The sequence below is a fragment of the Didymosphaeria variabile genome (assembly GCF_027946475.1).
Source record: "Didymosphaeria variabile strain IMI 356815 chromosome Unknown scaffold_1, whole genome shotgun sequence".
NCBI lineage: Eukaryota > Fungi > Ascomycota > Dothideomycetes > Pleosporales > Didymosphaeriaceae > Didymosphaeria > Didymosphaeria variabile.
The window spans coordinates 2,290,462-2,306,869 of NW_026611620.1; the positions used below are offsets into that span (position 1 = coordinate 2,290,462).

Here is a 16,408-nt window from a genome sequence, read left to right on the forward strand (position 1 = left end):
GACGGTAAAGGAGAAGTGAAAAGAGTTGAACAGCTATCGTGCAAGCTCAACATGGCAGCTATAAGCGCATGTTGAGGAAAGTATTCCGTCATTCTGTAGTGGCCAGGGCCCTGCATCCCACGTGCTCGTAAACAGGTTATCTCCCGCGCTCCCTGCAGATCCGGTTTGTTAAGTGAAACAGACGCCGAGCGTGGGCTGCATTTGTTCAACATGTTGGGGGATGACGTAGGTGGGGGTGATGCGGGATGCGTAGTGGGGCGAAGCGAGTCTAGAGCGTCTTCCATTTGCGCTATGTTGTACTGCACCAACACGGAGTACATGCGATCCAAGTAGTCTCCTTGAGGGGAGTCCGCCAGCACTTCGAAGCAACAATTGATCCAGTACAGAACCCCCGACATGGCAAGTGCAACTGGCGACCCTAGTTTGATTAACCAGAGCGACGCAGGCATCTCCTACGCTCATGTAGGGTGTCGCCTCTGATTTGGTTGATTCAATGGACTCGCACAGCGAGGCACCAGTCCGCGCATCTTCGGCCACAGTTCTGGTATCCTGAAAGGTTTGCTGATAGCATCATCCTGTAAGTACGCCCGAACGTCAGCTTTTTACTCGTCACGAGCTTGTTGATAGATTCTCACCATGCCTGCCGCTAGAGCTTGCTCCACCTGTTCGCTCCTCGCATTTGCGCTAACTGCCAGTATTGGCAAATGTCTTGAAGACTGGTCTACTTCTAGTCTTTTTTGATACTCAGGTCATGTAACGGTATTAGCGGTGATACTGATGTAGAAGTCAGTTGGGGCATGAGCAGTCCATTAGCGGTCGGGGTCGCAAGTAGGCCTTGAGACTCCCAACGACGGATTTCCCGCGCGCAAGTCAACCCATCCATGACTGGCATCTCAATGTCCATCAAGACTATGTCAATATCACATTTCAAAGATGTTGCGTCGTCCTGATGTTTTTCGCCCTTCCAGTAAACGCTTGTTTTGAGCCATTCGAGGGCTTCGACTCCGTTTCCGGCAACGCTAACGTTGCAGCCCGCTTTTTGTAGTTGTTTACTCAAAACTTTCTGGTTGACGAGGTTGTCTTCGACCATGAGGATGTTTAATTTCAGATTCTTCAGATCATCTTCGGCAGATGCAGCGCGACGAATTGCTGGTCGTTGTAGCTCTTGTTTTGTCGTCTTCGGGGAATTTTCTGCAACTCGGGCGCTGACGTAGAAAACGAAGGAGGAACCGCTGCCGGCTGTGGATTTCACCCCTATAGAGCCTCCTTGAAGCGCGGTAAGCGACTTCGAAATGAAAAGCCCGAGACCTGAGCCTCCGTATTTAATATGAGTTCGAGGTGTTGCCTGCGTGAACCGCGAGAAGAGCTTCGCCTGTTCATCGTTAGTCAACCCGCAACCTGTGTCGACGACACGCAGCCAAATAAAGCCTTTGCGCCCATTCCCCCACTCCGGCTTGTCGCAGATGTTGAACTGAAACTGGGTATCCTTCGCAAAAGTCACACTGGGGTCCTCGATTTGAGTATGCGTCCATGATCCTCCCAATGTGACTGTGACGTTGCGGAGTTCACGGTCTTTCGTAAACTTGATGGCGTTTGTCAAAAGATTGATCAGGACTTGAAGCATCCGCGATGGATCTATCATTACCCATTCAAATTCTGACAGGCTTTCGTCTTCCTGAAATACGAGGTTGATTTGCATTTGGGAACACTCGACATCAAACATCTTCATCGCCTCGGAAACAACTAAAGAAGGTTTCACCAGCATCGGGGTGATTAGTAAAAGGTTTGAGTCGAGCTTAGAGAGTGTAAGTACATCGTCGATGATGCGCTTTTGGTGCAGACTACAGGCCACGATCGTCTGTAGATTATCGATGCAGGCAGAAATCTCATTGTTGACTTTCTCGAATTGCGGCTGCAACGAGATAAGTTCTTTTGGTGTCAGTTGCTGTAGTGTAGAAATGACGGAGTCCGCGCATTGAACAACGGCCGAGAGAGGGTTTCGGAGCTCATGGCTAGTCATGTCGATGAAGTTCTCCTGCTGTCGTTTGGCCTCGAGAGCCTCCTCAATCTGACGGCGTTGAACTTCTTGAAGCTTCTTTTGGCCATTGATATCGATCGTGTTTCCCGCTATGCTTACAAGGTTCTGGTCTTCGTCGAATACCGGTACACATGCTCAAAGCACCCACTGCGCATCGTCTTCGGAGCCAGGCTTCGCCTTCCATCTCATTTCAAAAGTAACGCAACTACCTTGAACTAAGGTATTCCATGCAGACATGATGTTGGCTTGGTCGTCCGGGTAAGCCAGATCCATGAAGGAGAATTCGACGTGTGCAGGGAGGTTCCTTGGGTGATTGCTGAGTCGGTACCATGCGTCGTTGGCGTGTATCAATTTTCCACTTGGCAGATACTCAAATACACCAACATCAGTCATTTCCATCATGGTCTGCAACGACTCCCAACGGGCAACAACGTTGGCTGTGGGAAATCCTCCCAGGGGAACTCGCGGTCGCACTGGCCCTTCTCTCGATGTTTCGCGGAAGTTGTCGTCCTCTTCTTGGACGTCCGCAATGGAGTGGCTAGCTGCAGTTCCATGGTTCTGGTCGGACGGAAACATTTCTCCTGCTTGTACAATCTTCCAGTTTTGTTTTGCGCCGGCTACGGTCGCTGTCCATGTGCGGTCATCGAATACATGCTGTGGATTGGAAAGTCGCACTGCCAAAGCCCAAGATCGGAACAAAATTGCTTCTCTGGTCGTTCCTAAGATGGTGTCTTGCAGCGAGGCCAGCCGAAAGGCCTTATTACGGAAGAGAAGTTCAAAAGGGATGGCATGGTCCGACGTCTTGATAACGAACGTTGGTAGAGGATCCGATTCTAATGCTTCCAGGTCGAGCATTCGGTCGTGTGGAGAAGGGACGGAAATCATGCTGCCCGATCGCATTAACTTTTGTGGAATTGCTAATCGCCTTCGGACAGCACGAGTCGCATTCCAACGCCTTATTGAGCGGTGCGACGAGCATCCAGAATACCGCTCAGCCTGCACTTCGGAAACAGGCGCGGCACAAAGTGAAGGTGGGTGGGCGACAGCAGCCTCGGGGCCCGACGGCGCGAAGGCAGGATGCAGGATTGATGTTGAGTACTTTTGGCTGCCATCTGACGCACGCGAGGCTAATCTCGGTGCGATGCGATTGAGCACCGTTCGAGGTTTGCATTGTTCCAGTGCGCTCCAGGCGGTGGGTCTCAGATTCCAGAACGCGGTCGGTAAGCCGGAGCATGCGAGCGATGCGCCGTCAAAGCCCCCGCGGATGCAAAACATGCCAAATCGCATGGACGAGTTTGTGATTGGGTAAACATGCAGAAACTAGATCGGCCACATGACCCGCTAACACCAGCGCGCCGAGCTACCTATACCAAGGACTTCGTATAGCGGTCTGAGTGAATGGCACTGTCATGTGAGCGAACATCAGAACGACACGGGTTGCCGACAGGATTCACTATGATATGGTCAGTCTATGAGTCCTATGCTGTAATGGGTTGTATTGTTCTTTTCAGATATCCTCGGGCTTTCCATTATTCCCTTGCTCAAGCTATGAAGATTCCTTGGAAAAATGCCTCCACGCCCTCCAGACCACCCTCTCCATCCAGTTCTCCCACGTAACCAACATACTGGTCTGGTCTCGTGACTACAACACACCCCCGCTCCTTGTCCACGCCGTAATTTTTGTACGCCTCTCCGTGCCCTTCATGATAGCTCACGTCGTCTACAAAAACACTGTTGTAGTCCCAGCCAGTCTTGGGATCGAACGGATGTAGCACTTCTGGAAAGTCGCGTAGAAGTTCAGTGTCGGTTCGCTTCGCCGAATGAACTGTCAAAATAGCAATATCCTTGTGGATGTGAGGTGCGAAGAACGCAGAGGCTGTGAGCTTTTCACAGAAGGCATCGATGCGACCTTTTTGTGTTGCTGAGTGAACATTGCCTGCAAAGACGATGAGGCGAAAGCGGCCGTCTGATTTAAGCCATTCTGCAATATGCCTAAGAGTTGAACCATCAGCCAAAGGCGAAGTGCAAGCCCATCGCAAGGTTACGTACCATGGTCGCGCATCGCTCTGATTCAGGACCTTGAAGCTGGGAAAGCGCATCCCCAGCCTGATGTTAGTCGCCAGCTCCTGCTTTCCAATGATCTGCGTCTTGGACGAAGAAACGTCTGTGCCGTCGCCTTGCTCAGCTGCGTCACCTCCTTTTGCTACAAGCATGCTGGTGCCATAATCTACCGAGAGCCCCGATGCAAACATATTACCCTTTACGAATGCTTCTTTGAACTCAACCATACTAACACCGGACTCATCCAGGACATCCTTTGCCGGACGACCAGAAAACAAGCGGGAGAACTTGTGGTCAAAGTTAATAAGATCCTGGGCAATTCGCCTTCGCTCCGACTGGTATGTTTTCAGGATGGACGCCTGTGCTACTCCTTTTACTACAAGAGCAAGCTTCCAGCCAAGGTTGAAGGCGTCCTGCATGGACACGTTCATACCTTGGCCAGCTTTGGGAGAGTGCGTGTGTACAGCGTCACCAGCCAAAAATACTCTACTACGATAGTCGAAGTTAGTCCCGACTCGTTGTCCTATTTGGTACGCTGTCCACCAATCGCAGTACTCGTACGATAGCTTGTACGGTGCGATGATCTTCTGAGCGGCCTTAATGATGGTGTCCGGCGTGATCTTCGAGCGGTCCGCTCGGCCGCTCGCGTCTGGTTTGATCTCCGTGAGTTGAATATATAGTCGTACAAGCTTGTTCTCGCGGGGAATGACCATCAAAGAACCGGAGGATGCACTGTGAACAGCACAGCGCATACGGATATCCGGAAAGTCTGTGATGGGTATAACATCTGCGCAAAGTCAGCGTCTGAGCTTCGTGACGCCGTAGATTTAGCATACCTAACACTCCCCAGATGAAATCAGTCGGCTCTCCTTCTAACTGGAAGCCAAGCTGCCGCCTAGTCCAGCTGTGTGCACCATCACATCCAACCATATACTTCGCTCTCACCACCTCAGCGCTCCCTGCATTCGCCCTACTCTGAGCGATAAGATCGTCTGTATCATCTTCCGCCAAATTACTTCTGAAAAGACCGTCCTCGATGGTGGTTCCATTACTTTGAGCAGGAGTGGCTTCATCCTCTGTGAGATGTCTCAGCTGTACTTTTAGAGGGTAAGTGTCGGCAGAGTGATCATCGCACAAATCTTCTGCTATTGAAAGGGTTTCGGGAAGGACCGCGCGTTCGACGCGGAGCGAGTCCTTGGAATGCTTTTTGTTATCCAGGAAGAACCGCTCGATGCGCCCCTGGTGCAAAACGATTTGTGTAAATCGCGAAAGGCCAACTATAGCATCAGGAACGCGATCGGACCTTCGCAACATGCCGTCTTCTCCAGGATTCTAGCAAGATGTGAGTCGTAGAATATATTACGAAGCTGTTTACGCACCCACATGCACATCTGTGAGTATCCTTGTTAGTAACATACTTCCATAAGAGCCATGATTGCAGACTATCGTGGATTGTATGGCACTACTAACCTCAAGCATATGATTTGCTTCCTTCCAGGCCCGGTCCGCAAACCCGAAGCTATCGAAAATCTCTAGGCTGCGGCTTTGGAGCCCGTCAGCTTGACCATTGAATATCTTCGTGCTGCGCTTGTCGACTATTCGGGCGTTGATTCCGCAGTGGGCCATCCAAGTGGCCATCATCATACTTTAATACATCAGCTACGCTCTCGCTATCAAACTGCGCTCTCTATGCTCACCCAGCAGGCCCTGCACCAACGATCAAGCTACGTAAAGCATCAACACGTTGGTCTATTCTTTTTTCGTAGCTCACTCACATATCGCATGTTGCCTCGGGAAGTTGTTTCACCGTCATGATTGGTGCTGTGTCCTATAGTAGCCAATGGCTGCCTGACGTAGATCTCTGCGAACAGATCCTCGCACGACCTTCGTATGGATGCTCGAGAATATGCAAATTCCACGTAGATGGATTGATACGCGAAAACTAGTGGTCAAACTGCCAGCCGTGCATACAAGTCTTGTTGTAGTCCAACGATAGCCTCACGAGACTGGGAAAGAACAACAAGAGGAGTAAAACGAGACGGCCACCGGGCTCGCGCCTGATTTAAGTCGAGAGCTAGCTGTCTTACTCTTACCGCCTACTTCCCACGGCAGTGGAAATCGGTCTCGGAGGGCTCCAGGATCTACGACCTATGGGCGGGGAACTCTGGCCTTGTGTGAGGCGACTTGTCAACCCCACACCAGACGCCGAGCCTCGCATGGCCGCATGGGGCACGGGCTACCCCTTTTTGAATTGATATAAGAAGCTTGAAAGGCGTAGCAAAACGTAGCGTAGATGAATAGTCAGGAATTCGTAATCCATCCTTGGGGTACGATGCCCCTAGAGCTGCGGATGCGGGGCAGGGGTGATGAACCCCGCTCCCGACCCAGCAAATGCCATCGCATTCAGAAATCGTGTGGCGGTTGATATTCCGAAAAAGATAAGCAGTGTACTCATTCCCGAGGCTAGATATATATGTATCCAGGCATTCAGCTTGTGTCGAGGCGGATTGTGCCCGACCTCCGAACGGATGAGAGATCAGATGCGTGACAGCAGATCCCGCATGTCGTCATGATGCGGGCTAGACCCCAAGATCGGAGACATCGGCAAACCTAGAGGGAAAAGGTTGCGCACCTTTCAACATGTGGAATACAGTATGATATGACTGATTTAACAGTTCAGTGGTGTTGAGCTTGCGTCAACGTCATGGCCGGACACTCGCGGAGCGCGATCGAAATGTGGATCCGAGAATATAACGATATGTCCTTGTCTTGAAGATGAAGCATATTTAGAACGTACCTGCAAACGCCTGCTTCTCAGTATTCCTACCATGTCGGCCAAAACCTACGAGTTCAAGACAGCCCTGGTCACTGGCGGAGGAGGTGGCATCGGCAAAGCATTATCGCAACAGCTTATAAAGGATGGGAAAAAGGTTATCATCGTGGGTCGAACCGAATCGACACTGAAAGAGACCGCCAAAGATATTGGGGCCACCGCATACTACGTGCTGGATACGGGAGACATTCAGTCGATTCCAAAGTTCGTCCACAAGCTCATCTCTGAGCATCCAGATGTCGACTGCTTGATCAACAACGCCGGAGTACAACGACCTATTGATGCGAATAGGCAAGATCCAAGCGAATTCCTCGAGAAAGCGGACCGGGAGATCGACATCAACATCCGAGGCCCAATGCATCTGATCTTGCAGTTGCTCAAGCACTTCAAATCGAAACCGAACGCGCTCATCGTGAACGTGTCATCAGTCCTTGGTTTCGTGCCTTTCAGCGTTGTCAATCCCGTATACTGCGCTACAAAGTCCTGGATGCATTTTTGGAGCATGAGCCTGCGAAAACAGCTGGAAGTGGAGAAGGTGAATGTTGTTGAGATCGCACCACCTATGGTCGCCACAGATCTTCATCGTGAGAGAGACAACCCAGACGACAACAAGAAAGAGCACGCTCCACAGACCATGACGACGGACGAGTTCGTGGATGAGGTGATCCAGAAGTGGAAGAAGGGCGACACGTTGATTACGGCAGGACCAGGTAATAAGATCATTAGCACTTGGGAGGACAGTATGCAACCTCTGTACGAAAAGATGGCGCACTAAGGTTGCGGGCTTAAATATGACATCGAGATTAAGGCACGGTTTGCAATTAAAGTATTTGTTGCTCATAATATCTGGCGATGAGAACTTGTTGTCGTGCATTGCAACTTTCTCAATCAACAGCGATAGAACAAAATGACATCCGTGTTCTCCTCGTTCAGAAATAAGGCAAAGAGTGCGTTGATAGATCGCCAACTTAAAGCAAGAGCCTCAGAGTGATGGACGGTGGTGCACGGACGTGCTTGCCGCTTTGGTGTTGTGTTTTGTTTACTGTGTATATACCCCACCGAAACCTATCTGCCAATGCGACGCCAGCCAGCAGTAACCAACGCCAACCCTGGAAAAGACGACGCAATATGGCACGGCACGGCACTGCAGCTAATCTCTCCTTCACCGTCGATTCTGCATCCGAAGACGAATCTATCGACGAGCTGAACGCCTTCCCGACCCCCGATTCAAACACCGAAAACAAAGCGCCAACGCGCAAACCGCGTGGAAAAGTCGCGCAAATGGCGAAACCTGCAGTTGCGACAAAGGCTGCAGTGAAAGCAAAGACAACAACGCGTCGTGCGAGTGGGAACAGCGTGCTCGGCGCAAAGAAGCAAGGCGCAGCTGTTGCGAAGAAGACGGGTGCCCGCGGTGGTCGCAACGCGCTTGCTGAGCGACCAAACAACAATGGGAACGAGACAGAAGAGGTGGACGAGTTTGATGTTGAGGAAGAACCCATTGCGCCCGTAGAGCACAAGACGACAAGGCGGGGTCGACCTGCCACGAAAGCGAGGGCCGCACAGGAGGAAGCAGAACTTGCAAAAGAACCAGGCCCGAGGAAGAGAGGCCGAAAAGCGGTAGAGAAGGAACATGCGCCCAAGAAAGAGGCCAAGCCGAAGGCAGCAGCGAAATCCAGGGCTACCAAACATGTACATGCTGAAGCCGACGCGACTATTCTAGAGACACAGCCTGAGCATGAACCTGAGCTGATGGAGTTCGAGCCGTCAATAGAAATTGAGGAGGTGCCTGAAAGCATGCCAGACCCACCAAAGCCGGCTCCGCGGTGTGCGCGACAGACCTCCAGAACTACGCGGCAGGCATCAGCCGGCCCGAGACGAGCAGGAAGCGCTTCGGATACAGAGCGCGACCCGGTGTTAAGGCGCAAGGTTGGCGACCTCATTCAGAAGCTTGAGGCTATGTCAGTCAAATACGAAAACCTCAAGGAGGCAGCAACATCGGGCAGAGAGTCGAACTTCGATCAGCTCAAGAGAAAGTCCGAGCAAACAGGAAAGGGTCGGTAGCGCGACGACACTCTGCATAATATGCTAACTTTCCGATAGATCAAGATGCAGTGATCCAGGCGCTCAAGCAACAGATAGCTGAATTGCAGTCACGGACCGCCGAAACTGCCGCTCTGAGGAAAGACCTCGCCAAGGCAGAGAAAGAGAACGCTCGCCTATCGGTAGAGCACCAGAAAATGAATGAGTCCCTTACTGCGGCGTACAAAGAGAAGGAGACGCTCTCGACGAAACTTGCAGCTGCGCGATCTATAGCCCCGCCGGAGACTAAGAACGTGCCAGGAAGCGCGGTCAAGGCTCGATCAGCAGGCGTTGTGCTACCGGGCCAAATAGAAGCCGCTAAAAAGGCGGTATTCCAGGACCAGAAGGTGGAGCTCTACAGCGACTTGACCAACTTGTTGGTGATGAGCGTGAAGAAGAGTGAGGAGGGTGACGATGTTTACGACTTAATACAGACTGGTCGCAATGGGAGTGAGCTGCCCTTATATACCAATGGAGAAGCACTGCTAACTTTGTGTTTAGCTCTTCACTTCCAGCTCTCCGTCATGACTGAGGGCGACTCGTACAACGAGCATGAATTCGTTTACCAGCCTCTCTTGGACGAGCAACGTGACAGGGAGCTTATTGAGCTGCTACCGGATTACCTCACCGAGGAGATCAGCTTCCCACGCGCTCAGGCGCCGAAGTTTTATACGAAGGTGGTGGACTCCATGTCCAAGAAGATCATTCTCGAGGAGGATTAGGTGTTCCTTGATGGGAAGGCATACCTCAATAGAAAGGTAGTCGATGAAGATGTATTGAAACACCTCCGCGAAGGGCGACTGTACAGCTTCGATTTAGAGACGGTCTGTGTTTATGTGCGTTATGATGGTCGGAAAGCTGCATGGCGTTTAGGCGTCTGTGAGACCTTTAGATACCGCTTATGTTCTGTTATACCTGGGTATAGGGTTGGCCGAGCGTGTTGTATGTTTATATGATAAACTTATCTAATCTGTTGCTGATAGAGGGCACCTGGCCATTTGCGTGTACCTGTTCGCAGCCGATCATGGAGATGGGAGTTGGTTTAGGGAGTGCGAGAAGGCCCACGGCTGTTATGGAGGCGGAAAGCTCGCCAAATTTCTACGGAAAGTGTGTCAAGCGGACGTGAAGAATTATCGTTTGGAGGGTGTTGGTACAATTGGGGCTATATCTACATTTCTACAGGCTCGCCTCCATCCCGCGTCCTTTTAATTGCCTCCGCCAACCCACGCTCGACCCAATCCTTTCGATGCATGTAGAATTTAGTGCTTGCCCGTGACCTTCTCTTCAGCCTTCTTTACGAAGTCTCTGTGGGGTTGTCAGCCTGACTCTTCTTACGGCGCGCGTGCTGATCTCGATTTGGCGCGAGAAGGGCGTATATGTACTTTACGAAGTTCTCTTCCTCCTTGCTTTTCGCGTTGATCGGAGGTGTCTGCTGTTCGGTCTTCTTGCCGCCGCCCATGGAGAGGTAGGCGCCGAGGAAGGTCGTGCCGAGAGTTGCCATAGCGAGCTGTGAGTCCATCGTCAGCGTCCATCCATCGACCACCATCCGTCTCCAATCTCTAATCTTCTTTTTGCCGTTCACAGCTCCAACCAAGGTGCTTGTATAGCGAGTATGTAGCTCCGAACGTGGGAGAAGTAGCTGCTCTGTACATTTGCGCAACGGGGCGGACGGGGACAACGTACGACGTGCGATCCGACCTGGCGGCCGGCGATGGTGTACATAGCAACCATGATTGCGGTATCTTGGGTGTATTCGGCCGGGAAAGGGCGGATGAGGGCTCAATTGATGGGGGGAGTGCGGCCTTTGGGTGGCTTAAACTCGGGGAAGCTTTTCGGAGCTGCAAGCGCGGCAAAAGGCGTGACTAATCGTGCCACCAGCCACTGAAGAAGGAACGAACGCCACACCGTGGCTGTTCTGGAGTGATGTGACGTCGAGAGGAGAGCTTGGTCATATTGTGCTTGCTTAGGTAGCTTCTCTTCGTGCTTCCTCGCATTGCAGAAAGGCATTTACCGACGTTCATATCACGTACAGTTCCATAAAAACACAAGGACAGCATGGCGAGAGACGACAAGAAGACAACAGAAGAGGTGGACGGCGTGCCACGGGAGCGCGAGGGCACACGACCGGACTTTTCGATTCCACCGCCGCGCAAGAAGCTGCCCAAGGAGCTACAGCAGACATTGGACTCTGACGAGAAGATGTGGGAGATCCTGACCGATGGACGAGCGGAAGACACGACCGATACGAACGTCCGTTACGCTGCGTATGCCTCTCGCGTGAGGACTATTATGATGAGCGCGCATCGCTACGTTGCGTATACTTCTGGTACGTGATGGCAGGGCTCAGTTAGCATGTGTTGTTTGGGACCAGCATGCTAGGGTGACTCGGATTGGGACTGTACGTTGACTGCCCTGGGGATACACAGATATCGGAGAGAGCTTCCGGCCAGTCGCCCACCCCTACATCGTCCGCAGCGCCTACGGCATCTCATGGCTCTATATCGCAGGAGATGTAGCGAATGAGGGATACAAAGCATACATGCGAAATCAGCGCGTCCTGAACCCAGAAACCGCCCACGAGACCGCCCACGAGACCGCCCACGGAAATATCGTAAACAAGATCAAGAGCGTCAAGGACAACATTACAGACACTTCTGGTATCAAGGCCGGAGACTCAGACGGCACCAGCTTGACTGGAGGCGAAGTTTCGCCGGGTCGCATACCCGCCATTGAGGACTGGAGGGCTGTCGCCGCACAACGAGCTGTGTTCCAGAGTGTTGCCAGCATGGGATTGCCCGCCCTGACCATTCACAGCATCGTGCGGTACTCAGGAATAGCGATGAAAAACGTGAAGAACGTGCGACTAAGGACTTGGGGTCCTATCGGAGTAAGCCCCAATCCTTGCGTCAAAACGAAGTGATTTCTAACGTGTCGGTAGCTTGGTATTGCTGCAGTCCCAGCCCTACCGTTCGTTTTCGACGAACCAATTGAGCACTTGACGGAGCAGATCTTCTATCACGCGTTCAAGGCGATCGGTGGACCTCAAGCGGTGGAAGGACGACCAGTTACTGGGCAAAAGGAATTGCGGAAGGCTGAGAGTCATATTGCATCAGCGACGACACCTGAGTTGTAACGCACGTGTAGTTGTGTTCTTATCGTTTGGAGCGCTGGACCCGGAGTCGAAATGGGAGTACATAGTGTCCTTCTCATCTCGATCGCCTTGTATATATGATCTCAATCCTTCCGTCAAATTCCAAAACAACAATGCACAAGCATTCGATGGCAACCCAGATCCTCCCAGCACAACGGATAAAGCTCTGGTTGAATACACATGTTGAGAGGTCGACAGATGGCCAGCGTCTCTCTACCCCAATCGCAAAAAGGGTTTCCTTTTAAGGTTACATTCTCCAACCCCGTTCCCCCAACACCACCAACATTCTGGAATAGGGCTGGTTCAAGGTACGTTCACATTTGTTGTCCGCTGAGCACAGACCGGCGGCATGTGATTGGCCTTTCCACAAACACTAGACTTCATCATGTACCGACTGCTAGAAATAAGTGCACTTGCTCAGGTGAGGTGCCATTCATGCGATGGACTTATCACCAATAAATTTGAACCAAGCGAGCTTCCTCACCAGAAGACCAATCAGTAAATGCTTCTATCTGAAATGGGAAAGTGCAACCCGGACCAATCGCGCCTTCCGACAGCCGACTAGCCGCGAGCCGCTCTCCCGAATGAGCACCGTTTGCTTACGCCCCCGTGACAGAAGGCAAGCCCTGGAGTGTTGACGAGAGATGTTGTGCAGCACCCCGTCCCCTTCGTCCTCCTCCTAGCCCAACGATTGGCCATGCAGTCACTTTTGCTTATCGTCGGCACGCTGCTCGCCTGCCATGCGATCTATCTCTTCATCCGGAGGCGCATGCGCGCGAGGAACCTGCCCCCAAAGTATTGGACCTTCGACCCGTTCATGAACTTCGACTGGATTTTCTCGACAGCTCTCAACGCGAAGAAACAGCTTGACCTCTTCGAGAAATATGGCGATACTTATCGGCTGCCCAGAGTGATGAATCCTATGTCCGCCATCGTAACATGCAATCCCAGCAACGTGCGTACGATCATGGCAGGAAAAGACTGGGGCATTGAGTTCCGCCAGGCAGGTATGGGGCAGATGCTCGGGAGTGGATTCATCTGCAACGACGGGGACGAATGGATGAGAAGCAGGAAGATGTTGAGACCAGCGTTCAACAGGCCGAACATTGACAACTTCGACGTGTTGGAAGGAGTCGCGGACAATATCATCGCAACGATCGAAGCTGCGAACGGGAAGGTTGAAATGAGTTCTTTGATGTATGACGCTGTAAGTGCTAGCAAGCTGGAGGATAGGAGAAATGATGGTAGCTAATCTAGATCCAGCTCATGCACTCGTCTATGCATTTCATCCTTGGAATCGATTCGACTGAGAAGAACGATGGCAGACCTATGGATGTGCAAATGTTCAATAAACTCTGGCAAGAGGGCCTTCTCGGAATGGGCATTCGACTCTTGCTAGGAGAGACCTTTTCTAAATTGTTTCTTCCCCAAGCACGGTACCGGCATGTGTGTAATCAGCTTCACAGCTTCATCGACTTTGCAATTTATAAATGCAAGACAGAAAACTCAGACCCGACAAAGAAGACGAAGACCATGGCCGAAATTGTAGCACCCCAAGCTAAAGATCGAGCCGATGCCCGTAGCCAACTCGCACAGACAATGCTAGCGTCGCAAGACACGACTGGCGTGCTGATATGTAACACTATTCACCTCTTGAGTACCCATCCAGAAGTATGGGCTCAGCTTCGCAAAGAGGTTTCCTCCGCAAACCCTGAATTCCTTACGTGGGACGGTCTCCGCTCAAACACCACAATTCAAAACATACTCTCGGAAACACTGCGCCTACGACCTGTGTTCCCGCAAATCGGCCGCGCCGCGATCCGCGACACGTTCCTTCCCTCTGGCGGCGGCCCTGACCATGATAAACCGCTCCCCGTACCCGCTGGGACCTTCGCAATATCAAATACGTGGGGCTTGCATGTTTCAAAAGAGATCTATGGATCTGATGCGAACGAGTGGAGGCCAGGGAGATGGAATAACTTCAAGCCTGGTAATCAGGAGTTCGTGCCTTTTGGGGCTGGACCCAGGGCTTGTCTGGGAAAGGAAAAGGCGTTGGTTGAGGCAGCATACCTACTTGCTAGGCTGGTAAGGAGGTTTGAGAGCTTGGAGGACCGGACACCAGAGTGGAAGCCTGATGCGAGTTTCTCCATGAAGAACAGAAAAGGCTATGAGATCACCTTCAACATATAGGCGAGCGAGGGCCATATAATGAACAAATTGAAGATGCATTTGTACAAAGCAAAGTCAAGACGGAATTGGACATATACCTTACTTACAATCGCAGGGCGGTACCTCATGACCGCTTGGAGCACCTCGACATTCGCTATGCTCATGTCAGATACGCACTAGCAATATATACGTGACCTTGCTATAGACTGGTCCTCTATTAGTGGGTGACGTAGCTTATGTAACAAGCACCGAACATCGTGTTCTGAAGTACCTCGATGTTTTCTGTCTTGTGATACTGTTGACTGCTGCAGCCTTCCGTGTGTAGTGAACCGTGGAGAGCGCGCCCCTAAAGCGAAACTTTTGGGGAAATTGTGGAACCGAAAATTTATATTTCGTTACGTTAACTACAAGTGTGTCCAGCTTTGCCATCATTAGCTTGCTGAGGCGCTTGGTCGCACCCCAACACCATCGTTGCCGCGGAATGTACGGTTGCACATGGACGTACACACCATATGTGCGACAGCGTAATCAGGGAAACGCTTGAAGACACTCCAGAAAGGATCCGAACGAATACATTATCCAACTATAATCGATCGGTTGCATGCTCACGGTGTTTGCACCTGGACCACGGTATGTATCCGTGGAACGTCATGCACATTCCTTGCTCTTTCTTGGCGGAGGATATACAACATCAGCATGGTCGTGCTCTGACTTTTCGACCTGTTGTGGAACACTGCGTGCTTTGTCCTCCTCAATTTTGATCCGGCATCCCAGGTTCACCGGCAGCATGTCTGCTTCGGATACGAGTTCAGATTCGTTCATCAAGGGCAAAAGATACTCGGAGAATCAAGAGCTGGGATGGGAGAGCTTGGAGTTGAACTTCAGGTCAGATGAAAAAAAGGAGGAACGACGTGAGGGCGGGCGACGCGCGTGGCTTACCGTCGCCGGCTCGTCCCTGATCTATTTTGCGACTTTGGGCTCTGCCAATTCGTTCGGCTTCTTCCAGAATTACTACGAGCATCGTTTTCTCCAAGGGGTTCCGGCGTCGACTATCTCTTTCGTTGGGACGCTGCAGATTACGCTTATGAATGTTCTCGCCGCACCCGCCGGCGCTCTCTTTGATTGCTATGGGCTAAGGGTATGTGTTTCTGAATTGGATTGACCATAGGTTGGACACACTTGAATCTTAACGTAAAACCTGAGGCAGCAGCAGCTTTGGAATGCTTTCACGATTGGAGTACTCGAACCTCACGCTAACTATATCGCAGTCACTGTACATATTCTCAGGCATTAGCTGCTCGGGCGCATTTGTCGGTCTGTCGTTCATTCAATCTGGCTCACTATGGCAAATCTTCCTCGTCCAAGGCGTTCTCCTCGGCCTCGCAAACGCATTCGGCTCGCAGCCCGCCCTCGTTGTTGTCGGACAACACTTCATTCGCCGACGTGCTCTAGTCATGGGCATGGTGGCTGCCGCGGGCAGTGTCGGTGGTGTTTGTTTCCCCGCTCTCCTTGCCAGAATGGCGAACGACAGGCGAATCGGGTATGCATGGTCATTGAGAGTCGTATCCGGGATCATCGCGTACGTACAAGACGCTGCCATTGCGACATTTCAAACTGATAAAGATATGCCTGGTTAGACTTTGCTACCTGATCGCGATATGGTTATCATGCACGAACATGCTCAGGCAGCCTTCCATGTCCTTGAACAGACTATTCGATCTTCAGGGCTTCCGCGACAGCCGATATTCAGTCCTAGCTATCGGAGCATTCATCGCCATGCTGGGACAGTTCATACCCTACTACTACATAAGTACAAATTTGTTCTTCTGAGATGTACCGCACACAGATATCTCACACGATCAGGTACATATATGCAAGCCACGAATCCAACCTCTTGCGCAAAAGACTATCTCCTACCTCTCATGAATGCCGCTAGCATCATTGGCCGCATCCTGTGCGTATATTCCTCTTCCCCTACTTCCCCCTGCTATACTCATCATCTACGCTACAGAGGCGGCCTCGCAGCCGACTCCACCGGTGCCGCCAACACCGTCTACCCTATGACCATTCTCTCCGG

At 51.6% G+C, this 16,408-nt stretch overlaps 8 protein-coding genes across 8 annotated transcripts; 5 read left to right on the forward strand and 3 right to left on the reverse strand.

Annotated features, from left to right (window-relative positions):
- Nucleotides 1-727: 727 nt before the first annotated feature.
- Nucleotides 728-2,893, reverse strand: N0V89_000722 (uncharacterized protein; the record flags this gene model as incomplete). Its single annotated transcript, XM_056209542.1, has 2 exons — nt 728-2,132; nt 2,187-2,893. 2 exons carry the CDS (start codon nt 2,891-2,893, stop codon nt 728-730), a joined length of 2,112 nt encoding a protein of 703 aa, XP_056076364.1.
- Nucleotides 2,894-3,579: 686 nt separating this feature from the next.
- N0V89_000723 (uncharacterized protein) lies at nt 3,580-5,532 on the reverse strand (the record flags this gene model as incomplete). Its single annotated transcript, XM_056209543.1, has 5 exons — nt 3,580-4,030; nt 4,088-4,886; nt 4,936-5,431; nt 5,479-5,490; nt 5,518-5,532. The coding sequence occupies 5 exons, from the start codon at nt 5,530-5,532 to the stop codon at nt 3,580-3,582; spliced, it is 1,773 nt and encodes a 590-aa protein (XP_056076365.1).
- Nucleotides 5,533-6,927: 1,395 nt separating this feature from the next.
- On the forward strand, nt 6,928-7,707 carry N0V89_000724 (uncharacterized protein; the record flags this gene model as incomplete). The annotated part of the gene is made up of 1 exon (XM_056209544.1): nt 6,928-7,707. The coding sequence occupies one exon, from the start codon at nt 6,928-6,930 to the stop codon at nt 7,705-7,707; it is 780 nt and encodes a 259-aa protein (XP_056076366.1).
- Nucleotides 7,708-8,060: 353 nt separating this feature from the next.
- On the forward strand, nt 8,061-9,733 carry N0V89_000725 (uncharacterized protein; the record flags this gene model as incomplete). Its single annotated transcript, XM_056209545.1, has 3 exons — nt 8,061-8,985; nt 9,033-9,461; nt 9,513-9,733. 3 exons carry the CDS (start codon nt 8,061-8,063, stop codon nt 9,731-9,733), a joined length of 1,575 nt encoding a protein of 524 aa, XP_056076367.1.
- Nucleotides 9,734-10,270: 537 nt separating this feature from the next.
- N0V89_000726 (uncharacterized protein) lies at nt 10,271-10,557 on the reverse strand (the record flags this gene model as incomplete). The annotated part of the gene is made up of 3 exons (XM_056209546.1): nt 10,271-10,316; nt 10,394-10,518; nt 10,552-10,557. The coding sequence occupies 3 exons, from the start codon at nt 10,555-10,557 to the stop codon at nt 10,271-10,273; spliced, it is 177 nt and encodes a 58-aa protein (XP_056076368.1).
- Nucleotides 10,558-11,066: 509 nt separating this feature from the next.
- Nucleotides 11,067-12,144, forward strand: N0V89_000727 (uncharacterized protein; the record flags this gene model as incomplete). The annotated part of the gene is made up of 3 exons (XM_056209547.1): nt 11,067-11,337; nt 11,438-11,898; nt 11,950-12,144. The coding sequence occupies 3 exons, from the start codon at nt 11,067-11,069 to the stop codon at nt 12,142-12,144; spliced, it is 927 nt and encodes a 308-aa protein (XP_056076369.1).
- A 715-nt stretch (nt 12,145-12,859) lies between these two features.
- N0V89_000728 (uncharacterized protein) lies at nt 12,860-14,352 on the forward strand (the record flags this gene model as incomplete). Its single annotated transcript, XM_056209548.1, has 2 exons — nt 12,860-13,339; nt 13,426-14,352. 2 exons carry the CDS (start codon nt 12,860-12,862, stop codon nt 14,350-14,352), a joined length of 1,407 nt encoding a protein of 468 aa, XP_056076370.1.
- Nucleotides 14,353-15,118: 766 nt separating this feature from the next.
- N0V89_000729 (uncharacterized protein) lies at nt 15,119-15,968 on the forward strand (the record flags this gene model as incomplete). The annotated part of the gene is made up of 2 exons (XM_056209549.1): nt 15,119-15,469; nt 15,600-15,968. The coding sequence occupies 2 exons, from the start codon at nt 15,119-15,121 to the stop codon at nt 15,966-15,968; spliced, it is 720 nt and encodes a 239-aa protein (XP_056076371.1).
- Nucleotides 15,969-16,408: the final 440 nt, after the last annotated feature.